The sequence below is a fragment of the Pangasianodon hypophthalmus genome, chromosome 3 (assembly GCF_027358585.1).
Source record: "Pangasianodon hypophthalmus isolate fPanHyp1 chromosome 3, fPanHyp1.pri, whole genome shotgun sequence".
NCBI lineage: Eukaryota > Metazoa > Chordata > Actinopteri > Siluriformes > Pangasiidae > Pangasianodon > Pangasianodon hypophthalmus.
Genome location: NC_069712.1, coordinates 23,269,172 through 23,293,885, shown reverse-complemented (window position 1 = coordinate 23,293,885; position 24,714 = coordinate 23,269,172). Strand labels below are relative to the sequence as shown.

The following is a 24,714-nucleotide window of genomic DNA, read 5'->3' as shown; positions in this document are numbered from 1 at the left end:
GATAGGCATAAAGTCACCCTTCTAAATGTACTTGAAATGGTACAGTGTAGTATATAAATGAAGCTCTGAAAGTTAATACATGAGGTGATTTAAGGTCACTTTTCAATACTGTTGCAAAGATACTGAGTGATATAATACTGACTAACAAATGATATTGATATAGATAACAGGAAATTCCTCCATAGTACCCAGACAGATAGTGGTGTACATGTCCTCTAACATGTAAAAGAGGCTGTAAGAAGAAAGGGAAAGATGGCAGTGTAGCAGCAATATTTATTGCAAATAGTGCGTCTACGTCACTTGGTGACGTTGTTGGAAGGACTCGGCATGAGTTCGCACGCGCACAATAAGGTATCCTGGTGCTTCTCTCTCTCACTGCTCCAGTCTTGCCGTCCTGCGCAAATGTGACGCAGCCAGTGTTTTCACGAGCGCGACTCTCCCCTGAGCCTATGTGTCATGCGCAAAAGCTCGCGCTTCCGCTTCCGGGCAGAATCTCAGTCAGCCCTCTCTAAAATGGATCTGATGGGCTGTTGATTATGTTAGCTCTCACACGTGTTAGTGTACTTGCGTATTTTACGGGAGAGCTCATTTGCATCGGCGTTTGAACTGAAGCGCGGTTTGGGTTCTGCTCGGTTGTTGGACAGCTCATTTCTGACGGTTTACAGGTCGGGGCTCTCTTGCTAAAAAGTCCCGCAGCATCTCTTGTGTTAGCGAGCGGTGAGCTAGCCGGCTAAAAGTACCGGGTAGCCAAGTAGCGCGGCTCTGTAGCCAGGTTTCGCTGCTTTCACTTAGCGAGCAGCAGAGATCAGAGTGAAATGTGTGAAAGATCCGCTGTGCACGGATACCCAGCACGCCTCTGAGACTTTTTAAATACTCTCTCATCACCCATTAACGGGTTTTATTTGTGCTGCTCGCTGTTTTTTAAACATTAACCCGATCGGCGGCTACAGGACAGCATGGGGGCGTACCTATCCAAGCCCAATACGGAGAAAACCACAGCCGACGGGGGAAACCAGAAGCTGAGCTATGGACTAGCGGCCATGCAGGGATGGCGCGTCTCAATGGAGGTAAAGCTGTAGCTTAGCTATCTGCTGCTAGCTGTTCACAGACGCTTGCTGCTGGCTGGATAACCTTAGCACGCAGACGTTTACATGCCACGTGAATGTTGTGTTGTTGTTTTGTGTTGTGTTGTGTTGAGTGAAGCGAGTGAGTGATTGTGTGCTTTGGGAAAAGGAGAAGGATGGATGTGTTTTAGCAGAAGGTTGTTGGCAGGAGGTCTGCGCCACCAGTGTGCAGCTTTTCGCGCCATTAGCTCGCTGCTTTACGGCAGGGGTCATGGCGGTGTTCTGTGGCCTTTAGCTCGACATCTCCTCCTTATTTTTCTCTTATGTTTTCAGGACGCTCACAACTGCATCCCGGAGCTGGATGAAGAGACGGCAATGTTCGCCGTTTATGATGGCCATGGAGGTAAACCCGACAGTTAAACAGGCTTTAAACAGCAGCCATAGCCACTTTCATTTGCTTCTGGAGAACTGGCACTAAACTGGTCTAAAATCTTTCAGAGCTTCTGTATTAGTGAGACTTTACTTAAAGATTAAACACAACAGAGAAGTGTGTGTGTGTGTGTGTATATATGTATGTATGTATATGTATATATATATATATATGTATATGTATATATATACATACTGAGAATGTGAGTGTGAATGTGTGTTTACTGCCAGGTGAAGAAGTTGCTTTGTACTGCTCCAAATATCTACCAGACATCATAAAAGAGCAGAAAGCATATAAAGATGGCAAACTGCAAAAGGTAAGCAGGACTGCACTTTACACACACAAACAACTAAGCAAACTTCTTTACATCTATAGTCTTTGTAGTCCTCATGTAGTTCTGTGTAGACGTGTGTAGGTCTCGTGTAGTTCTGTGTAGGTCACGGCTAGGTCTCGTGTCGATCCGCGTAGGTCTCGCGTAGGTCTGTATTGTTTTATGTAGCACCATGGTCCTGGAGGAAGGTTGTTTTGTTTCACTCTGTACTGTACCAGCTGTATATGCTTCAAAAGACAATAAAGCCACTATAGACCTGACTGATCTATAATCCTAACTAGCTATATAGCTAGGAATTCTACGCCACCTATGATGATTTCTTTGGACCCCAAAACTCTCTGTCATAAGCGTTAAATATATTCAGACATCCTATTGGAAATTTAGAATTTGCCCTCCAGCTGTGGAGTCCCTAGCCCTCTCACCACATTTCGTGCATTTTAACACCGCTACTTTCACCTTTTTGTGTTTGCTTGGCTATTGCAGTGGGTTGAACATCAGGTCTTCTGACATCTCAGTTTAATTTATAAAATTTAAAGATTCATCAGTAATTTCATGTACCCTAGTTATTGGTTCATGTACCATGAGTTGTTGTGGCATTGTATCATTCAGTTATAACATTAAGATCATGATGCCTGTGGAAAAGTTCCACTTCTGTTAAAACTCACGGCTTTTTCACAGGACACAGGGCAATATGACATTTTTATCATAAGGCTTTGTTTGGGTGCACTGCAGATTTCAGACTTCTCAGGCTCAATAGGAGCATCACTAACCACCCCACAACCTCCAAAGCCCTGGTATAATTACACAATCAGACGGTGCTACTTGACTAGGGTACAGATAGTTCTATATCCAGATTTGTAATTGTCTGATGGAAAAGTGCTATAAGAGATGAGAACTGCATGCTGCAGGAGAAGGGTGAACGACCACTTCCTAGAGGTCATCAAATGGTCATGTCGAACCTTAAAAATACATTGCCTGTCTAATTTCTGTACTCATGGATTGCATGGTTGCAGGCTCTGGAAGACGCTTTCCTGGCTATAGACAGCCACATCACCTCAGAGGAGGTTATCAAGGAACTTGTTCAGATAGCTGGCCGCCCACAAGAGGAGGTAGCACCAGAAAAAGTAGCAGATGAAGATGATGGTGAGAGAAATGTTTTATAAATCACCTTACTGAATGCAAGATTAAAGCTTGAGATGTAGCTCATTGTGCTTTGTTTCTTCTCTCCCTTTAGTGGATAATGAGGAAACAGCTCTTCTGCATGAAGAGGCCACAATGACAATCGAGGAGCTGCTTGTCCGCTATGGGCAGAACCTGAATAAATCGGCCAAAAAGCTTGGACAGGATGCCCCCAAAGAGCTGGAAGACAGAGACAACACTCACACAGATAAAGGCATCAACGGTGAGACAGAATGCGGGGCATCAGAAGCAGACAGCAATGGAAAAGCAAAGTTGGAAGAGACAGCTGGAGGCTCTAAAATGAGGGCATGCAGGAGAGCGGCAGCCTCCTGTGGGGGGAGCTCTGCAGCCGGAGACGCCCCTGAGGGGGAGAAAGCAGGAGCCACAGCGGACGCTGGGCCATCCTGTTCCTCCTCTGCAGCACCCGCACCAGGAAGTGCCAAATCCAAGTTCTTTGAGGACAGTGACGAGTCAGATGAAGGGGAGGAAGAAGAGGAGGGCAGTGATGAAGAGGTGAGAAGGAGGGTATGTTTGAGTGGATGCATAAAAGAAACTAGATTTATTTTGTCTAGTCTTTGATGATGCGTGTGATATAAATTTGTTGGAGTAATAGTTCAATTTTTTATGAACTCCTGTGCCCATTTTGCTGCTGGACAGCATTAATTGAAAAGAACTCAGCAGCGTCTACCACATGCCAGAACAGAGCACAAAAAGACACGGACAAGTTATCAGTAAAATTTTATTTTGTATTCATGGTCCGCTAGGACTGCAGCGAGCAGGACGGTGAGGACAGCAGTGAAAATGAAGAGGATGACACAGAAGAAGAAGAAGAGGAGGAGGAGGAAGAGGACACTGATGAAGAAGAAGAAATGTGTTTGCCAGGGATGGATGGGAAAGAAGAGGTAAGTGCACCAGTGTTTGGGTGGATCTAATGTTATATGTTAATACAGATGTAAGAAAAAAAAAATAGTTTTTCTAACTGCACATGCGAAGTTGGAACCAAATATTTTACTTTCCAGCTTAGCATAGGGACACAAAGACTTAGTCTAGGTATCTTGACATTTTAGTTTTTTTTGTTTGTTTGTTTTGGTCCTATCTGGTTAAAAAGTACAGTTTGTAGAAGGCAGTGCTGCCTTCTTTAATCTGATTGAACTCAACTGCTAATCAAAGCATGTGGGGGTTGAGGGTGTTGTATGTTTTTCTTTCAGCAGATCTGTTTGCAAAGAATTTGGTACTAGTAATACTGCATGTATGGCTACAGCAAGTTATCTTATAATTACTTATTAATTGTAAGAACTTCTTAATTGTCGACCATGGTTACTATCATTTTTATAACCCATTGTCAGAGGTCTATGATTATCACTGAAAGAATGCTACTGTGGCATTCAGCCTAGTTGGCAGAGGATAGTGTGATAGCAAAGTGTTGACAGTAGCTGTATACTAAATTGCTAACTTAAACGGATGTTGTGAAATCGCTGGCTGTTGCCTGGAATGCAAAATCTGATAGCATGTATTGGTACATGACACACAGTGTAGTAGTGGGAGGTTACCTGCTGTAGTGAATGAAGTGTCACTCTTCCTCTTGACAGACTTCAGCTGATAAAGGCTTGAAGTTTTTCAGACAGTTTTTTTAAAAAGTCGGCTATGTCCCTTTTAGGCACACAGAGTAACTACTAGGCAGCTAGTTTAAGTTAAAAGTTGCAAGGAATGCACAAGTACTTTCTTTATTTCATAGCTATTATGTGAATGAAACCATCTGAACATTTGAGGTTTTTTGATTATTAATGCAGTTGTTTTTATTGATGTATGATTATAAATATGGTTGCACCAACTGAATGCTGGATCAGTCTCAGATTAGATTTCCCAATCCGATTCACTGACGTATGTAAGGTTGTAAATGTGACTGAACGACAGAGTGCGTGGGCAGTTTGGCCTGATTATGGTGAGGGTGTTCTGTTTTATTGTAGTATTGACAGATGTATAGAGCTTTGATACCTGCATTGTATTGAAAATAGGACCTAAACCAGGATTGGCTCATTAAGTTTTCAATTTTCTTTTGCTTGATTTTCAGCCTGGCTCAGACAGCGGGACTACAGCTGTAGTGGCTCTGATCCGCGGTAAACAGTTAATAGTGGCTAATGCTGGAGACTCTCGCTGTGTCGTCTCAGAGAGGGGCAAAGCAGTGGACATGTCCTACGATCACAAACCAGAAGATGAACTGGAGCTGGCCAGAATAAAGAACGCAGGAGGCAAAGTGACCATGGACGGCCGTGTCAACGGAGGTCTAAACCTCTCCAGGGCCATTGGTGTGTACACTCACTACTGCTTCTTTCTTTTTCGATTTTTCGATTTTAGATATCTGTATGGAATAAAGGACTCATGTGACTGTTTTCTCTGGTTTAGGGGACCACTTTTACAAGAGGAATAAGAACCTCCCGCCTGAGGAGCAGATGATTTCTGCTTTACCAGATGTCAAAGTACTGACTCTCAATGAAGAGCATGAATTCATGGTGGTTGCTTGTGATGGAATCTGGTGAGGATAACAAATGAAACTTCATAGCCCTTTAAGTGGTCACATTCTGCATAAAGGTTTTTCTTTGTTTAATTATTTCAGGTCTTGGATTATCATGGGTGTAATATGCCCTGGTATGTAAGAGATCTATTCTGTGCATTAAAGCAAGTTACAGAAGCCAAGTTAGCTTTTCGGTTCTGAAATTTGATTGAATGTCTGCCATTATTTGCAACCTGATAAACCTGCACCAATCCCTTTCACTATTTCTCTCACTAGTGCTATAAATGGACAGCAGCTTCCACTTCATTCCTTCCCTTATTAAAACATATAAGCCTTTTTAGTATTAATAAGCATGGGGTCAAACTCAAGGTCAACACTTGTTGGCATCCACAGTGAAGGCCAGATGTCCTGGCAGTGACGTCACGTTAGTGGGTCATACTGCAAGCATGTTACTTCCCCTGTAAAACATGGTATTTGTGCTAATCAGGATGCTATCATTTGCCACTAATATATCTGTTTATTACAGGAATGTAATGAGTAGCCAGGAGGTTGTGGACTTTGTAAACGAAAAATTGAAAGCAGAAGGAAATAAAACCAAGCCGCTGTCTGCTGTTATTGAAGAGGTGGGCATGATTTGCTTTATTGTATAGCTTATTCTCAAAATAGTGAAGAGAATACAATAATTGGAAGAGCTAATTTTACAGCTGGAGAAACTAAGTCATGAAATTTATTTTCAGAAATTAATTCTCTGCAGGTCAGTTGATATTGGATTCTATTTTTTAAGCTGTCGATCATTTGCAGCTTCATCCTATTTATCACTCAAGTGATAGGATCAATCAATCTTATTTAGAACTCAAGTCAGCTATTACATTTAGAAATAAATGCATATATAAATGATGCTTTTAATTCATCAGTACAACCAAGAAACTTTGTGTTCATGCAGTCGTACCTGGTTGAAACACTTGCTTGGGAATGTTTTTCCACTGCAAGTGTCCAAAATTACACATTAACTGACTGAAATGTGTTGGTGTTCCAGCTGCTTGACCACTGCTTGGCACCAGACACATCTGGGGATGGCACAGGCTGTGACAACATGACTTGTATGATTGTCACATTCAGCCCCCACACCGGTACCAACATGGATGAGAACACCAAGAAACGCAAGCCAGAGGAGCAGGCATCTGAGGAGAATGGCAACGACAGCAAAAAATCCAAAACGGAATAGAGCTACCATCAGTGCTCGCTATACACTCTTAACGCTCTTCTGATGAAGTCAAATCAGACACTGTTTTTCTCGCAACACAACTCTACTGGACTTTTTTTTATGGATGACTCCCCAAGAAAATGTTTTAGTTTGAAATAATTTGAAGGTGCAAGAAAATTGAACTGTACACCAGCCATTTGTCCTCATTTTTTGTAAAGAATTTGTTTAGAGGCCCTTATCAACATATCCACATGAACGAGTGGAGCTGTCACTCAAAGGACAGCAGTTACATCAATTAAAATTTGTGAACTTTTATGTGCTCATTCCCTTGTACTGTACATAATTTTTCCAGGAATTTGTCATAATTTTTTTTTTCATTGTGAGTATCTGTGACGCTCTGAACACCCATGTAATTGTATTCAAATACATTTTTTTTGTAAATTATGTTATTGATGCAATTGTTTTAAATTTGGAGGTAAAAACAAGCAGATGTGCAAAATCCATTTAACTTTCCTGATTCAAAGAAACGCAATCTAAATTTGAAACATTACTATCATTCCTTTGTTTTTGCTATGTGTCAACAATAATCACTGTATTTTCTCCGTCCTCTTGAGGCTCAAAGTGTAATGAGTGGGTCTTCGGTTGCTGAGTGGACGTGCAAACTACATGCCATGAATGAGAGTGACTTGATGTCTGCAGAGGTTCAGTAGTGCAGCTGTAAGGTGGGAGCCCTCAGTGAGAGCCAGTCATCTGTACATATGTCTTCTGTCTCCCTCATGCAGCTCAATAAGGTTTCTATACAAGGTATTTTGGAAAATATATTTTGGTACTTTTTAGCATCTTTGGGAGTTCTCTGAGAACAGTGAACATTGCTTAGGATGACATTTTCCTGAACCAATAAACAAGTGGAGACAAACTAGTCACATGCTTTTCTTTACTCTATCAAAAAGACTGGGCAGATGTTAAAGTTTAAAAAAAAATAAAAAATCGGGTGTGAGACTACTGAATATAGACCTAGATAGTATTCTACTGATCTGTTTCTTGTTTTAAACACGGTCAAACCTCCTAGTGGAAATAATGGAACCTACAAAATTCTTCCTTATGATATAACAGGTGAAAAAGAAGGACTGTGTGTGTGTGTGTGTGTGTGTGTGTGTGTCTCAGCAGTTACACTTTATAATCCGAAAAAGCTACTCTAGAAAGCCTGCTTCAGTCTCCACTATCACAGTATATAAACGGGAAACAAATTAAAGGAAAAGATTGTGGCGGTTATGTTGTGAATGTCATTTGGCTGACATGGTCCACTTTTCCCCTTGGGTGGAAGGGACACTGCAAATCAGTACAAAGTGATCGGGCCTATGCTGAACATTTCAATCCTGATGGGAACGGTCTCTGCCAAGGGCACAAGGACTCACTGAATGGTTTGACGAGTATGAAATGGTGTAAAGCCAAGGTGGTCTGGTGGCCCAACGCCTTACTATGATGCAGTTTTTTTTGTTTTTTGTTTTTTTTTAAACTTTAATATTAGAATCTGTTTTAAGAAATCGTAATGCACTTATGTGCCACGAAAGTGCCAAGTATTGAAAGACCTTACACAGTGAACCCATTTTCAGTACAGGTGAAAGAAAGTCCTTATTACGTCATTTTGTCAATGTCATCATTAACACTTGTCAACTTGAATTGAACTTGCTTATTTCTGAAAGTATAGAGAGGTTGTTCATTATGCAGTAACACAATGAATAAATTTATGAATCGGATGAATGGCCAGTGGTACAATGCTTTGGTAAGTGTTATTAGGCATTACTATTTCACTAGGTAAACTAGTTGAGCACATAGTTTAGCTGTTTTAAAAACACCCAAATTTCCTCCTTTTACACAGGAGGTTGGAGTGGAGTACAGAAAAAAAGATCACCAGAGTGGTGCTCGTTTAAACATTCCCTCCCAGCAGTATGACTCTGCCATCTGTTGAAACATATAAGACATTACATAGAAAATGGTGTTTGGTGTAGATGTGCTGAATCACATGTGAACTATTAAAATAGGTTTAGTATGCTTGTACAGGAACCAACCCCTCACCTGCATTCTTTTGTGTAGGAATATCAGCTTCTGGTTTAACAGTTCAATGTCCTGCAAAGAAACGTTAGACTGGTATTAAAACAGTCATTGAAATCAACAAGTGCAGGTTAATTCAGACATGTCCAGTGCTGAGCTTCTTTAAATTTCTCTTTTACCTTGACCATTTTCTCATTCTGCTTTTGCTTGACTTGAGGCAGGAGCTCTTCTAGTCTTTCAATCTAAAATGAAAGCAGGCTTGATATAATCAGGCTGTAAAATATCTGTACTGCACCATATGTACTTACATAGACTGAATGGAGATTGGGTTAGTAAGAGGTAATTATTATTAATTAAATGTGACAATGGCACTCTTACCCTTCTCACAATACTCTGTAGTCTTGACTTCAAGCTTCTGTTTATGACCGTCAGGGCAATGTTTCTGGGTTTTGCATTAACTTCATTTATACAGAGACAAACAGGTATTACAAAAACATTTAGGATGTAACTTATCATAACTCAGATGCAGCAAAACCTTTATGAGAAATCATACCATGCTGAAAATATCTGGCCACCTCCAAGACATAAGGCCTAAGAGACAAAATCTTAATAAATGAAAATGATAAATGACCTTGTACATTACTGGTCATTTAATACAGGAAAACATTTAAAACAGGAAAAGTCATATTCTTTACCTTGCACACAGACTAAGCACTGTTACTGTTAGTACAATGGGGTTGTGTACCTGAATGAGAGAAATTCTACATTCTTTAAGACTATAAATGTTTAAATCCTAATAGATAAAATGCAAATGGAAAAAAACTTACATTTGTTTGGTGTTCACTGGTATACAGCCATTCAAAGGGATTAAAAAGCCTTGACTGTTTCGTAACTGTGATGAGACATTTTATTCTTTCAGCAGAATTTCATACACAATTACTTTGTGAGCTAAAACAATACTAATTTAAAAAAAAAGGCATTTAAACCAGTTGATATTAATGAGTGCTCATCAGACACATTTTTATAAATACCTTGAAGGTGACTTTAGCAACGTCCAGTCTGAAAGAATGAGCTACAATCTGTGAAGAAATGGAAAAACGGATTACCTCAGCAGTCTCAGACACCGAAGAAGAAGACAAAGAAGATGAAGATGATGATGATGAAGCAGAAGAAGAAAAAGAAGAAGAAGAAAAGAAGAAGCAGAAGAAGATGAAGAAGAAAAAGAAGAAGAAGAAGAAGATGAAAAAGAAGAAGAAGATGATGATGAAGAAGACAGAGAAAAAAGAAGATGAAGAAGACAAATAAGAATAATAATAAGAAGAAGAAGCATACCTGTCTCACTGTGGTCATTTTTGTCCCTCTGGGAATGTGAACTTCTCTCAGAGCTATCACTCTGTCATCTACAAAACAACCAGTCATCACTCACTACTGCAGAAGACTCAGTATCTACCTTCATTGCACTGATTCCTGCGTAGCATTAATTCAATGCCATTAGATGAAAAAGAAGAGAGAAAAGAAACTGAAGCTAACTGCAGCTGCACAGTTCACTCGTGTTCATGCCTCTCTGTCAGCTGCACCTGTCACTAGCTGAGTGCTCTTTCAGCCTTCTTTCAGCCACTGCTAGTGTCCAAGCACCAAGAATATATATATATATTTTTTTTTTATAGCTCAGCCACTTATTGAAGTGAGTCATTACAGCACTGAGACAGAAACAAAAGAGAGATACTGAACTTGTACCATGCATAGGCTGTTGCTATGGTAACCAAGATGCCCAGGCACAAGCGTCCTCCCTTATAAATCAAACTGAGATACATGTTTAAAAACATTATAATAACAGTAATAAATAGCACAATTACTGGAAAGCATTACAAACCATTAAGGTCAAGCCTCTTCAACGCAATCCATACAGCCACATGAGCATTTTCCGCATGAGCCACTGGACCACTCATCTCTGCTGCAGCCTGAGCTCACTGACTGCAGCAGCGCGTGATTTCAGCCACTTCACGCGAGAACTCGGGGGCGGAAGTAAAGGTTCTCTCAAATAAAAGCCTAATATATATATTTAAAAAAAAAAAAAAAAAAAAAAAAAAAAAAATATATATATATATATATATATATATATATATATATATATATATATATATATATATATATATATATATATATATATATACAGTTTATATTGGGGGAAATGCATATGTAGCACATGTATATATGTAGTATGTAGTGAAAACAGAAAAAGACTTAGCTTCCGAAAATTCTGGAAAAGGGTCTGGAAGCCCAAGGAATTCATTTACAGACTCCTAGAAAATACGGAAATTCAGAAAAAATGTTAAAAAAAAAAAAAAAAAAATCCTCTACTGTCAGTAAGTTAGATATGTCTCTGGCATCATTCTGCTGTCTTTAGACATTCACTTACAACATCTATAATCATATTACACAGTGCTCTTCATGTAAAAAAAAAAAAAAAATGTAAAAATGACTTTTTAAACTAAGCAAAAAAAAAATTAGGATATTGGGTCGGTTAAAAAAAGATAGATAGATAGATAGATAGATGTCTTGAAAGGGAATTTATTTTATTAGGAAAGGACAAGCCCTTGGCCAGTGTAAGCTCATAATGTTTGGCTACATTTCAGAATAATTGTAGAATAATTGTACCAAATATTAATATGTCCAAATTAGAACAATTCATAACCAACAAAATGTCACTCAGAAAATATTTTATAACGGTTTCGTTAAATGACTGAATGCAGTGGCTTGCTGCTGACTTCACTGTTCACACACACACACACACACACACACACACACACACACCCCAGTGCTGTAACGTGAAAAGGAGAAGCAAAGGGAGCACTTCCACACGGCTGTGGTGTGTGTGATGTAAAGACTGCACTGCTCTTCAGCACAGCAGGAAGAAGTGAAAGATCAGCCATTTCAGTATGAATGAGCCAGAAGGACTGCGCTTCAGGAAGCTCAACAGACCGCAGATTGTAACTGACGAATCGCATGAACCCCAATACAAAAGCACGAGGTGAGCCATCTGCTAGCTCCACCACTCCACTAGTTCCATCTATTTCTCCTCTGTCTTAGGATAAGCCTAAAACCCTGAAGGTGATAAGAATTATTGTACATATGTTATATGTTTACATGTGCAACTTGGACATACACACACACACACACACACACAGTTCAAAGTCTGCATTTACTAGCTGTGTATGTTTATTATTGCACAGGTGCACTGCACTTACCCCCTGCATGTATTTATACAGAATATAAAATGTTTCACATCATTTAACCTCATTAGCAAATCTCTTTCCCAGTTGCTTGACTGTCTTATCCTGTTTCTTTTACTGCATCTGCCATCATTAGTGAGGTACACTGCACTTACTGCTGAGATTTTGGAGCTCTGTGTTACCTCTCTTCATCACCATCATCACACACAAACTGAGAGAATATCTTGCCAAAGGCACATTGAAGCTGTTCCTGCAGCTCATGTCAGCTGCTAGGTCATTGCTAGGAGATCTGATTGTGTGGTTTTTTTTTCAATCTAGGTCATATATCATATTCTATATTATTGTAATTGTTTAAGTGCATACATCATGTAACTTTCAGCACGTACAGTGGGAAGGTGTTCCGGGTCACTCTGCTGTCTCTGGCTGCGTTCCTGATTCTCCCAGTACTGGTGGTCACTTTTCTCCTGGAGTCCCCCATTCAGCCAGAAGCATTCAGGTATGCTGTGAAGCTAACAGAGATGAAATCAGAAAACACACACATATATATATATATATATATATATATATATATATATATACACATAAATACACATACATACATACATACATACACATAAAAGTGTGTATATTTGTATGTATGTTTTTGGCTTCACATGGAAGGACATGCTGGACATTAGCTGTCATATGGTAGTTAAGAGCTAGCTAATTGGAGATTATTGTGAAATGAAAAAAATTGAGGAGGAATTAGGTTAAAAATAAAGCACAGAAATCATCAAATTGTGCTGTACTCAGCCTTATTTATCATGCTGTCATTTGGTTCTGTTATGTGCTCCAACCTGTAGGACTTGACATGATCAGTCTTGTTCAGAAATGTCACGTAAGCAACAGCTTCCCATCTTTCCTTGAGTTTTGAACAGTTCTTTGTGGGCGTTTAGTGTAGAGCTTTTCTCATTTTACAAAAGACTGAATCAATGGTTTAAAGTTTTCATTAGTGCACTGTCATAGACGTTTCAAAATGTCAAACTGTACAGTTTCATAGTATTTCCTCTATTTTATTATCCACCATTGGTAAAGTTGTCTAACAGGATTTTCTATAGATCACTGAAGTACTGAGTACACATTTTCCCTACCCATGCATTTAAGAGCTTAGGTGTATAGATCTTTGTTTTAATGGATGATGTTAATGTAGTAGATGAGTCTATTTCTTTTTTCTGTGATAGTGTAGCTTTCCCTGCATTCACTACCTCATATTGCTTTTTTTCTGGGTGAACTCCAGAAGCACTGCTGCATATTTAAGTACCCTTGGCACTAATGTCAAACTGATCTGCTAAGACATCTCATTTATATTCATTTCTCAGTTCTGTGTCAATGCTTAATGATTGATCTCGTTGCTGCTCCTGTTGGACACTGCAGTATGCCTCCACCAATGTTATTGCCTGTGCTGGGAATAGTTTTCCCCAAGAACCCAAGCCTTAACTAATGTTATCTCCTTTTTATGCAGTTTAAGTTTTGTTTTTTTCTTGTTGTTTGTTAATAGTCTCAATGAACCACCGCTCATGACTGGTTGCTTTGAACCCAACCTAAAGCTTAGACAGGCAGAAAGACTATTTGAGGACCAGCTCGTTGGGCCTGAATCCATCGCTAATATTGGAGGTCAGTACATGCAGCCAGCGTGATCTCTGTCATTCATTTCTTACACCCATTTTGTCCTTGTGTAAGAAGCAGTGCTACATTAGTAGTAACAGCCAAGTGGGACAAAGGTCACGTGCCTGTCATATCTCTCTGGTTAAACTGTAATGTCTGTGGCAGGCTCTTTCGTCTTTATTTTTACTGCCTCTATTCAGTCATATGTTCATGTCTTTATTTTGTCTTTATCATATCTTTAAAAATATATATTTTTTTTACTAAATGGACATTATTAGTGTTTAACTTTGTTACAACAGTTTTTTTTCCCCTTGCAGATATTCTGTACACAGGTACTGCAGATGGAAGGATTGTGAAAATTGATGGGAGGAAAATCAGTGTTGTGGCAACTCTGGGCAAGCCTCCATGTGGTAAGCGAAAAGGACAAAACTTAACTGTTTCCTCACTGACCGTGTTGCAATATTTTGCCATGGCGCAAGTCTTTGTCAATAGATCTGAGGACAGAGAGATATGAGAGAATGGACAATGATTTGTCATTCTCTGTCATAATTAGATTTCTCACTCAGCGTTCTCCTAGAGTGAATCACTGAAGAGCTCTTGAGTGAATAGGGTTGTAGGTTGTTTGTTAGGTTTGTCCTGAACCCGATGATGCATGTCTGTTTTCTCATATATTTATGTGAAATGTGGCGTGAGCAGCCAAGTCATAGCTGTCATGTCATGTGAGATTGAGAGCTATTATAAACTATTATAAATATTTTAAAATATTGTGATCCCTCTGATAGGAGATCCTTACCAACACACAAGGAGTATAACCAAATATGAATACATTACACAAACTAAACAGATAATGTTTTTAAATAGAAACAAATGCTGATATAATTAGGAAGTGCTTTTTTTTTTTTTTTTTTTTGTACAAAGCGTCACAGAAAGGATCACAGGGGTGTGTATCACACATACACTATATGTCCAAAAGTTTGTGGACACCTCATCATAACCCCCATATGTGCTTTTTGAACATCCCATCCCAGATTTTGTCCCAAGGCTTTCCACTAGATTTTGGAGCATGGCTGTGGGGATTTGCCCATTCTGCCACAAAAGCATTAGTGAGGTTGCTCCCCGATGTCAGGCGAGGAGGCCTGGTGTGCAGTTGGCGTTTAAATTCATCCCAAAGGTGTTCAGAGGGGTTGAGGTCAGTTCAGGCCACTCAAGTTCATCCACATCAACCTTGGCAAACCATGTCTTTATGGACCTCACCTGAAACACTGGAACAGGTTTGGGCCCCTTAGTTCCAGTGAAGGGAAAGTGTAACGCTACAGCACACAAAGATATTCTGTACAATTGTGTGCTACTAACTTTGTGGCAACAGCTTGGGGAAGACTCACATATGGGTGTGTTGGTGTAATTTCATGTGGGCTGTCTGGTATGAAGCTCAAATTAAGACCCAGTGGTCCTTGGTAACTGCCTGGTCAGGGTCATGGTGGTTTAAATTGGGCTACTAGCTTGGTTATGTTACAGGAAATAAACCAAATAAATCCATTAGAAAACATTTTTGGCATGTGATATACAGTAAACAGGGTGCCAACAGTTGTTTGACTTTTCTTTCCTCTCTGTAAAGGGTCTCCTGAGCAGGAGCATGTTTGTGGACGGCCGCTGGGAATCAGAGTGGGTCCGAATGGCACCTTGTTTGTGGCTGATGCCTACCTGGGGCTGTTTGAGGTTAATCCTGTCACAGGTTAGATAAAGAAAAACATCTTCCTTTCATAGTCTTTCTCTTTTTCCATTCCATTTCCCTAGAGCTTTAATCAAGCTTAATATTTTGGATCTAAATGCTCTTTGATTCTGACCACTACCAACCAGGCCAAAGAAAGACATTTCTACTGATATTTTACAGGGGAAATAATAGCCATAGTCTGATCATCACTAAACAAACTCAAATGTGACAATTATATCAGCCAAACGCCCCTAAAGAGACAGCCAACATTCTGTTTATATTGCACTTTAACAAATGTACAGTATACTGTATATATTAATCTATACCTGCAAACAATCCCCTAAGTTTTTAGTCTTAATAGCCGATATCACACAAACTGGATAGGTGCCGCACTGTGCACTGACACGCATCATTTTAATATGAGCCCAACCATATACAGAGAACATTCTGTCCGAGCCTCACTTTATTCTGAAGAATATATAATAGAAACTTCTTTCTCCCTTCTCTCAAATTGTCATACTGCATTAATGTCTCAGTGACCCACTCCTCTGTCTTTGGCCTTCAGGTGAGACAACACTTCTAGTGAGCACAAAGAAGATGATCGGGGGTCGACGTCTCTCCTTTGTCAATGACCTGGATGTGACACAGGATGGGAAGAAGGTGTATTTCACTGATTCTAGCAGCAGATGGCAGCGTAGGGACTTCATGAAACTCATCATGGAGGCAACAGCTGATGGCCGGTAAGTGGGGCTTAAAAATTCCCTACTGACTCCAGTGAGTTTATGGTTTTGCTTTTACTGTAGTTTCAGGTAATATTGTTTTAAATGCGGGTTGCTGCAACAATAAACAACAATAATAATGTCTATGTATTAAAGCAGTTCACTTAATGCTATGGCTGCTGATACTGATTTGGTATTTCAGGGTTCTGGAGTATGATACTGAGACTAAAGAGGTTGCAGTCATGATGGAGAACTTGCGCTTTCCTAACGGTATTCAACTCCTTCCCGATGAAGAGTCTGTTCTTGTTGCTGAAACTACGATGGCAAGAATAAGGAGGTAGGTTTCAGTCTTATTGTTTGGTAGGTATCTGGGCTATATTGTAAAAATGGACTTCACTGAAAATGCGAACTCTACTTAATGCCATTTCTTTTGTTCAACAGTGACAAAAGCCTCACTATGTTACCATGTCATTTAACTCACTGACTTTATCTATGTCACGTGAAGGGATTCATTTGAATAACTGTGATTAGCCAATGGCTGAAATTAACGAACAGTGCAAGCAAATATTTCACATGATACTTTTGAATAACTCGCTGTAATTGATCCCTGACCAACATATACAGTGCAATCAACAAACAGATTATGTCCTGAAACCGAATACTAAATAGTAGGCTGTTCCACTAGCAGGTGATACATATAGTATTTCAGTATCGTATTTAGTATTCTAGCATGTGATTTGGGACAATACACCCTGCTCTGTGATTAGTGTGTGCAATTACACTCCAAATCTCCAAATGATGAGTGAAACAAGCCTGGAGAAATGTACCATTGCTCCTGCAAAGCAGCATATTAATCTTCCCAAATGCAAACCTCAATTACCATTGGGTTAAATCAATTTTCAGTTATTCACCAAGTGCTCTTCCAACTCCTTATGTTCACAACACGGCTCAATTCAATCAGGACAGCTTACAGGTCAGTATGACCGCACACAGCTGACTTAGCTTGGGGCTTAATAACCTTAAAGAATAAATCATTATATTCCTGCATAGGTTTGATACAGCAACAGTTCGCAAAGTACTGATTTCAAAACAGGCATCTCTAAGTGTTTTACATACAGAATGCTTTGCAATATGCAAAGCAAACTAATGAACATTTGGGGTCTGCTGTATGAACATTAATTAATGGGGAGTGTCATGGAAAACTGTCTTTGAGCTGGAAAGGTAGAAAAAAGGCACTGATGCCACTTAAGTCACTTGATGTGTGATCAACACTCAGGAGTAACAGGACATTTTAAATGTTTTTTTTTTTTTTTTTTTTAATCTGCAGTTTGTGGCAAATGCTTGAATGATTTGTAGGAATTTGTTCTTATTTTTCTCACTCTGCCCTAAATCACTGATAAACTAAGGAGCGTTCTTACATTCTTACTGAATTTAGCAGAATAAATTAGCCTTGCCTTCCGCTTTCCCCTTCCCATTTTTCCTCACACTTGCATGTTATTCATACGTTTATTTCAGAGGTTCCCTTCTTGGCCTGCAGTCGACTAACTGTCACTTCTGAAATTCTACCCTGTCAACCTTCCTACTTTATCACTTCTCACAGACGAGTTCTGTATGTAAATGTGCTCCGCCCCTCTCACTGCTCTCATACTGCTCACGTCTGCTGGAGGCAGTGCGAGTCTCCCCACCACACACACACACACACACACACACACACACACACACACACACACACACAAGCTTTACCTGGATGAATGATGCAAGCTTACTGTTGCCTAGGTAACAGAATCCTTCATTAAGCTTCCAGCGTTGAGAGACAAATGGCACGTTCGTTCTCTTAGTGAAGCTAGCGTGGGTACAACCAAGGGGGGAGTGTAGGAAATGCTCTTGTGTAGGCTCTTTGTTTATTGTTGTGGTTAACATAAGCTTTGTTACATGGGGGACTGGAATGATTAATTTTGGTCAGCATTTGATTCACATAAGGCTGAATTAAACCAATCACAGACTAAATTATGGAAAGATACCAAAAATTACACAGCTGCAGTTAATACAGACCAGTAGCTCACTAGATCAACCAAGATCCTGCTAATGAGTCAGCAGTAGCTTATTCTGATTGTTAACCACATTACTGGGGAGACGTTTCGCATTCTTTGTGAAATTAGAAGATTGAATTAGATCCTTGTGAAGGGTCTCTAGTAAGTTATCATTGAGATGAGAGTTTCATGTTTCTGGTCAACTGCACAGGATTAATTAAAGAACATCAGTGAAACAGTTTAGTATTATAAGGTACTGGCTAAGTGAAGATAGACGGTCATATAGAACCATGTAATATCAAGGGCATGACTTTACATTAATCAGCACATTCCTTTTTATGAATAAAGAACAGAAGTATTGTTAAAACCAGAACACAACTCAGATTTGACTACAGCAGTTTTATTAATCTCAGTCATTACTCTCCAAGGTTGTTGGTGATAAGGTGGTGATTTTGTTTTCGGTATTGTTTAATTGCCCAAAGGATTCACGTGGCTGGTCTCAATAAGGGAGGCATGGACACTTTTATAGAAAACCTGCCTGGCTTCCCTGACAACATCCGCCGCAGCTCCTCTGGTGGTTACTGGGTGGCCATGTCTGCCATCCGGCCAAACCCGGGCTTCTCCATGCTCGACTTCTTGTCACAAAGACCCTGGATTAAGAATATCATATTTAAGGTAGGTGCTGCCTTCTAAAATTATTAGCACCCTCAATAAACAGCTAGAATGGTTAGGAAAATGTGTAACTGAAAAATGGAGAAATTGAACATTTAAGCATAATTAGTTAAAATAAAACTTTATTTTATTTGGTGGCTCCATTGCTCCAATGTCTAAAAATCTCTTATTGGTCCTCATTCAGCTCTCTCCACAGGTTTTTACTGGTGTTTAGTAACCACCATCTCAGTCCTCTGATCTAAAGATTGTTTCTCTGTCGAGTGAACAATTTTTGTGAGCTGTGTTTTGGTTGTTGTCCTACTGGAAGAGCTGACCATGACCCAGTTTTAGTGTCCTAGCAGAGACAGTGAGATTTTAATTAAACCTTTTTTTTAATTTCATTTATAAAACTTTGCCAAGGTAAGATTTATGGGTTCAGAAACGAATAACTATTTGTTAATAATTTATAAGCATATAAATATGGTGGATTTTTTTTTCTTTTGTAACTGTTTGTACAAACCACAGTGAAATCAATGTCTAACAAAAAATAAAAAACAGGAGCGTTTCAGAATGTGAATAATGTAACACATCACGATTAGATAAAAAATCTAGACGTACTGACCCAGGCAATCAAGCAACTAGGTTAATCTAAGCCAGTTACTCATCAGAGACCACTTGTACATTTATGGAGCGATAGTAGTTTCTCCTAAAAAAGAAACTACTAAGAAACAACAGCAATTCTCTGACAGTGCTTTTACTGAACATGGGTACATCTGATTATGCTTCAGAAAATCAGCAACTGCTGCCAGTTGCATTTTGATGTTGGCCTGTTTGATGTATGTGGGTGAGAAACAATTTATGCCATCCTATATGGCTGGCACGACACGGCTCAGGCATGACTCAGCGATGCCAGACCTCATCAGCCCTTGTTGAAAAGTACTCATTGCAAATATCTCAAAATTGTCAATGTCTTGTAAGATAGGTCCATAGGGATTGCATGAGTTTTGCATGATGATGTCTCCAGTGCTGGCTGTAGTTCAGAACAGAATTCTAAGTGGATGTTCCTCAGGAATTAAAGGCGATCCATGAGCCAGTCATTATTTTAAGCCTAAAAAATCTTTCAAAAAAAGCCTTTCTCATTAGTCCCCTGTTGGCAGAATGCTCTATAAAAAAAAAAAAAAAAACCTCGAACATGTCCATTGTTCGTTGTCCTGCAACACAAATTCACAACTTTTAATAGCCCGAAGCACACTCATTACTTTTTTGGAAGGGTCTGCATGCATAAATATGACAAGGGATGTCAGTTAACTCTGACTAGGATACTGAACTCTTTTCATAAACACTCTTCTTCAGCTTAAAAAGGTTAAATACTAATGTCAATCATTTTTGGTCTATCAAAATAATTAGAACCCACAAAATTGTTGAGATATATTTTCTTTAAATAATTTTACTGAAAAGATATATTCCTCTCATACTTCCAGTTTATAAACAGCAATGTCATTTTAATTTTCCCCCATGTCCTGTTTTGCTCATCTCGACCAAGGGTGCTAATAATTCTGGAGGGCACTGTAGCAGATTTCCAATTCAGCGATGCTAGGTGCTGTTGTTCTAACTTTCAAGTTGATGACTGTCAAATTATTCAGAACATGAAATCTTAATTCTGGAACTGTCATTTATGAAGCACTGTTCTCTCATCCAAGGATGTTAAAATCACTTGTATATGATGTAGTGGGTATTTGTAAGACAGTAGCAGGGTCCTCTGTGCCAGATTGCTCATCCTTAGTTTGTCTGTGCGTTTTCAGCTCTTCAGCCAGGAAACACTAATGAAGTTTGTGCCGCGCTACAGTCTGGTGGTGGAGCTGCAGGATGGAGGAACATGTGTGCGGAGTTTCCATGACCCTCATGGCACTGTGGCGGCCTACATCAGCGAGGCGCATGAGCACAACGGTCACCTTTACCTGGGCTCCTTCCGCTCTCCTTACCTATGTAAACTGGACTTGAGCAAAGTGTAAAATAGTCCTAAAGGAACATGGGACTATAGGTCATAGGCATTTCCTGGGGCTTCTTTATCAGTCATGTAACATTTCCTCAAGAAGCAGCAAACCTTTTTGTACCCTCTCCCATAATCCCCTGCTGAACTGAGGAACCTGAGTCCTTCATACCCATTCCTGCATTTAATTCAGATGCCATCATTCAGCTTTGATTTATGTTTAGGTTTTTGTTCTGCTGAGCCATGTGACTTTGTATTTTAATTCTCCCTTTTTAGGTTGAGTGATGTATATATAGGCATGCCTGCAGATGTCAGCTTGCTTTATTTAAAAGACATGACATTTCTATATTTGTTTTGCTCCTATGACAGGAGGTGCACAGTGTTTGCACTGTGATGTGTTTTATTTGCACTGAACTGTCATCTGGCCCTTAAAATAGAGCTGCTGATTTACTTGAAAACTTTGAGACAGAAATATCAGTGCAGATGATGACTTGTGAAATTTATAAATTCTAGTTGCAGGACTGAAATGTAACTCTGGAATGATGAAACAGTATTTTAGAAATCCAGTGCTTTATCTTAAAACACTGACATTATGTTTAAGAGTCTCTGAGCTTCCATTTGCAAAAATCATTTCAGCTTTGAAGAAGGAACTAACAATTAGCAATAATTTCCTGTTGAATGCTTATGCCAATTTGTGAATTGTGGTAACTGTCTGTGGTAACATTCATAGCAGCTACTGCATAGCATGTACAATAAATAAATAAATAAATAGATAAATAAATGTACCTGTTTGTACAACACGTCCATATCTTCCACTGAGAAGTACCAGTACTGTGGTGCTAAAGCTAGGCACAACACAAGATCAGGCTTTATATGAAAGATAGATGCAGTGCAGCTTCAAAAACAGCTGCTCTACTGATCCTTAAAGAAACCTCTTTACTACCTAACATAGTATATGAGCTTTTCTCTTACAGAAATGTACATGCAGGCTATATATATATTCCAATTATACATATGAACCTGACAAACAATAACTAGGCATTATGCATGATCACTGTATACCAAACGAGTATTTTATTCTTAGCCAGTTAACTCAAATTCAAAGCACAAGCTGTTTCAGATGCATAGGTATTAGTATTTCTTGTCTGAAGGAAGGCAAAGGAAATGTGTGGTCTTCATCATCTTCTGCCATGGTACAGCCCATACCTCAAAGTTACAGAGAAAAGTCTGAAAGATAAAAAACAATCATTACATTTGGCCAAATATGTTTCTAAATAGCAGCATTTGATACTAATGATAAAGGATTGAATAAAATTCAATGAAATGAACTGCAGTGAACTTTATGTAAAGACTATCCAAATATTATCTAGGGCTCAAGCTGTGTATGTAGTTATTCTTAGTGGTATTTAAAATGTACACCCTCTTTCCCTCTTGATTTTCACACATTCTTAAACAGAACATAACATTTCACCTGTTGCAACTTGTGTTTTGGCTGGAAGCTACAGTTAGCAAGGTCAGCATCAGCATCTCTCTTCTTGCACACAGTCCGAGATATCTCAACTTTGAGAAAGTACTTTATACCTTTAACAATCTGCAATTTAAAAAATAGGGTAGTATGTTGTTACTTTTAGTACATTTCACACATGAAGACTTACACAAGAGGTAGATTAAAGGTCTTACTTGTCTTTGTGCCTCATCAATGGCTGAAGCCTTAAAAAAGAAGGCATCGTTGGACTTGTTGTTGAAGAAGTAGGTTGCGGTTAGAACAGCCTTTTTAACTTCTGTATCATTCCTACTGACATTTTGTGGTTTGCCCGGAGCTGGCCCATTCGCAAAGATAAGAACTGGAGATTTCACTGGAAGAGTTTCTAAAAAGATAACAGTTATGAAATCAGGTTACCTTTGCAGATAGACTAACTGTTTCTGGCTGCATCACATTAACCTGCTGTTACACTATGTAGATAGCTAAAGTTTACTCTCTATATGTTTACTGTCAATGAGCGAACATTGTTCAGCAACGAGAGAAGGCGAAAATATATCATTTCCATGCCTAATGGGAAAACGAACTTGCTTTTACAGTGGTGAAAGAAAAGACTGCCTGCATGATATGTTACCAGGCTTAGCATTTTTGAAAAGGGGTAAAACCAGTTGAACATCAGTTTGGCCAGGCTGGGAGACTAGCTTAAACCAGCAAAGACCAGCCAACGAGCCTATGCTGGTTTTAGCTGTTTTCTTCAGCAGGGTAGGAGACAAGGTTTACACCACATACCATCCGAAATTCAAGGATACCTTCCCATCCAAGAGCAAAATATGAGAGAAAAGAATTCAAGGGGTAAAACTGGTTTAAACACCCAGCAATCACTTTTCATAAAACTCACTGACAGAGCTAAAGCTGCTACTGAGGCTTCAGGCCATATTAGATGATCAAGCACAACAAGTTCCTTCACGGCAGGCGAGTTTTTAAAAGAAGTGATGATGTCACAGCTGACACACTGTTCACGCACTTTAAAAACAAAGAAGACATTAAAATGAAGTGTTGCTTGGTCCAGCAGCAGTAAGTAGAAGATTAGAGTTGTTCTCCGAGGACATTTCTGATCAGATTCTCATGGCACATGCTTTTTCACAAATGAAAATCAAGTCCGAGTAGCGCACACATCTGAACCTGAACGACTGCATTAGGCTGGCAGTCTCAACCTACACAACAAACTACACAACACTGACTGAGAGTTCAGGCACAACCATCACATTGATTCAATGAGTCAAAATATTAACACTGTGGCCTGGATTATTTGAACTGTACACTCTAAATGTGCATGTTAACTGAGGAGTAACACTTGACAGACTGGCTAATAAGGAGAAGAAAACAGATTGTAAGCAGTCTTGGTACCACTGTCCATTCCTTTTTCATTCTTCAACACACTCTCTCTCTCTCTCTCACTCACACACACACACACACACACACACACACAAAGGACAATCTGTTATTTTACAGAGAAAACGGAAAGCAGTACCTTGACTGATGATGTGGAGCATCAGCTGTACAAGTCCATGTGTTACTATAGATAGTTACTCCTGGTGGGCTTTTTGTTTCTTTTGACAATGTATAGTTTGGTAGATCTTGGTTCAAATTTTGACTTCTGAAGGTTCTGGTGTACAGTATCAAATACACACGCTTTTAAAGGCATAGATTTTAGAGTGGAACACTTCACAGACAAGTTCTTGATGCTTACTAGTTATGTTGAAAAGCAGACAACAAAGCTTTCAAAGGCAAAGCAGAGCTGTTTTAATATTAAAGGCTCTTAATATTTAAAAGGCTTAATATCACAAAGGTTTAATATCACAAAGGCTTTAGTATATTTATGTATTTCTTACCAGATGAACAAAACCCAGCCAGTAGAAAGACTAGAAGCAGATGATAAGAAGTGTCCATGCCTGTGCAAGTTCTCTCAGCTTTGCTCAACTACTTCCTGTGGAGCAACACTTCAACCACCTTAACATAACTGATGCAGTCCCCCAACTGCACTTACCCACACCACTGCTAGAAAGTTCCACTTAGACTAAACTACACCCCAACTGCACTTACTCATACCACTGCTAGAAAGTTCCACTTAGACTAAACTACACCCCAACTGCACTTACTCATACCACTGTTAGAAGGTTCCACTTAAACTAAACTACACCCCAACTGCAACAACACACATAGGTGAATTTAATTAAGCAATATCCTGTAGGACTAAGTGTTTTAGCTCTCACAAGATATTGATTTGTTTCGATGCTCACTACAGCTTATTAGACTACAAAAAATAAATGGTGCTTGCTAATTACTTAACTAAACCTGTAATGTGTTTAAATTTCTATACTGATGACCTTTTCTTTTTATTGCCATTTGTGTGAACTTCACAGAGACCATCAAATAGAGAAGCGACGGAAACCAAAGAGTTTAATGTGTAGACGTGACTGTGAA

General features: G+C 39.3%; 4 protein-coding genes across 5 annotated transcripts; 2 read left to right on the top strand and 2 right to left on the bottom strand.

Moving 5' to 3' along the window:
• Positions 1 to 466: 466 nt before the first annotated feature.
• Positions 467 to 7,639, top strand: ppm1g (protein phosphatase, Mg2+/Mn2+ dependent, 1G). The gene is made up of 10 exons (XM_026937357.3): positions 467 to 1,067; positions 1,398 to 1,467; positions 1,725 to 1,810; positions 2,839 to 2,968; positions 3,060 to 3,517; positions 3,769 to 3,906; positions 5,076 to 5,310; positions 5,408 to 5,537; positions 6,043 to 6,139; positions 6,553 to 7,639. The coding sequence occupies exons 1-10, from the start codon at positions 957 to 959 to the stop codon at positions 6,739 to 6,741; spliced, it is 1,644 nt and encodes a 547-aa protein (XP_026793158.3). The 5' UTR covers positions 467 to 956; the 3' UTR covers positions 6,742 to 7,639.
• Positions 7,640 to 7,779: 140 nt separating this feature from the next.
• Positions 7,780 to 10,825, bottom strand: si:zfos-1056e6.1 (uncharacterized protein LOC107988029 homolog). Its single transcript, XM_034302932.2, has 9 exons — positions 10,646 to 10,825; positions 10,105 to 10,172; positions 9,804 to 9,851; positions 9,600 to 9,664; positions 9,326 to 9,363; positions 9,151 to 9,230; positions 8,952 to 9,014; positions 8,797 to 8,847; positions 7,780 to 8,682 (listed from the first exon to the last, which is right to left on the bottom strand). Exons 1-9 carry the CDS (start codon positions 10,719 to 10,721, stop codon positions 8,629 to 8,631), a joined length of 543 nt encoding a protein of 180 aa, XP_034158823.1. The 5' UTR covers positions 10,722 to 10,825; the 3' UTR covers positions 7,780 to 8,628.
• Positions 10,826 to 11,564: 739 nt separating this feature from the next.
• Positions 11,565 to 21,535, top strand: apmap (adipocyte plasma membrane associated protein). The gene is made up of 9 exons (XM_026937407.3): positions 11,565 to 11,803; positions 12,385 to 12,501; positions 13,543 to 13,658; positions 13,967 to 14,059; positions 15,265 to 15,381; positions 15,926 to 16,100; positions 16,282 to 16,416; positions 18,592 to 18,784; positions 20,563 to 21,535. The coding sequence occupies exons 1-9, from the start codon at positions 11,712 to 11,714 to the stop codon at positions 20,770 to 20,772; spliced, it is 1,248 nt and encodes a 415-aa protein (XP_026793208.1). The 5' UTR covers positions 11,565 to 11,711; the 3' UTR covers positions 20,773 to 21,535.
• A 266-nt stretch (positions 21,536 to 21,801) lies between these two features.
• LOC113540861 (cystatin-F) lies at positions 21,802 to 24,428 on the bottom strand. 2 transcript variants are annotated; one of them, XM_053232859.1, is made up of 5 exons: positions 24,123 to 24,428; positions 23,762 to 23,896; positions 22,431 to 22,618; positions 22,222 to 22,341; positions 21,802 to 21,977 (listed from the first exon to the last, which is right to left on the bottom strand). In XM_053232859.1, exons 2-5 carry the CDS (start codon positions 23,781 to 23,783, stop codon positions 21,882 to 21,884), a joined length of 426 nt encoding a protein of 141 aa, XP_053088834.1. In that variant the 5' UTR covers positions 23,784 to 23,896; positions 24,123 to 24,428; the 3' UTR covers positions 21,802 to 21,881. The 2 variants fall into 2 exon arrangements, with proteins under 2 accessions (XP_053088834.1, XP_053088833.1); XM_053232858.1 differs by lacking the exon at positions 23,762 to 23,896 and having other exon boundaries at positions 24,123 to 24,424.
• Positions 24,429 to 24,714: the final 286 nt, after the last annotated feature.

Coding starts and splice junctions, on each gene's coding strand:
- apmap (XM_026937407.3), top strand. CDS start 11,712: ATGAATGAGCCAGAAGGACTGCGCTTCAGGAAGCTCAACAGACCGCAG. Junction 14,060..15,264: donor TCTGGGCAAGCCTCCATGTG/GTAAGCGAAAAG, acceptor CTCTCTGTAAAG/GGTCTCCTGAGCAGGAGCAT. Junction 18,785..20,562: donor TTAAGAATATCATATTTAAG/GTAGGTGCTGCC, acceptor GTGCGTTTTCAG/CTCTTCAGCCAGGAAACACT.
- ppm1g (XM_026937357.3), top strand. CDS start 957: ATGGGGGCGTACCTATCCAAGCCCAATACGGAGAAAACCACAGCCGAC. Junction 3,518..3,768: donor AGGAGGGCAGTGATGAAGAG/GTGAGAAGGAGG, acceptor ATGGTCCGCTAG/GACTGCAGCGAGCAGGACGG. Junction 5,538..6,042: donor GTTGCTTGTGATGGAATCTG/GTGAGGATAACA, acceptor TGTTTATTACAG/GAATGTAATGAGTAGCCAGG.
- LOC113540861 (XM_053232858.1), bottom strand. CDS start 24,180: ATGGACACTTCTTATCATCTGCTTCTAGTCTTTCTACTGGCTGGGTTT. Junction 22,342..22,430: donor TTGATGAGGCACAAAGACAA/GTAAGACCTTTA, acceptor TTTAAATTGCAG/ATTGTTAAAGGTATAAAGTA. Junction 21,978..22,221: donor CAAAACACAAGTTGCAACAG/GTGAAATGTTAT, acceptor TTTATCTTTCAG/ACTTTTCTCTGTAACTTTGA.
- si:zfos-1056e6.1 (XM_034302932.2), bottom strand. CDS start 10,721: ATGAGTGGTCCAGTGGCTCATGCGGAAAATGCTCATGTGGCTGTATGG. Junction 9,364..9,599: donor CCAGTGAACACCAAACAAAT/GTAAGTTTTTTT, acceptor TTTGTCTCTTAG/GCCTTATGTCTTGGAGGTGG. Junction 9,015..9,150: donor TACAGAGTATTGTGAGAAGG/GTAAGAGTGCCA, acceptor CTTTCATTTTAG/ATTGAAAGACTAGAAGAGCT.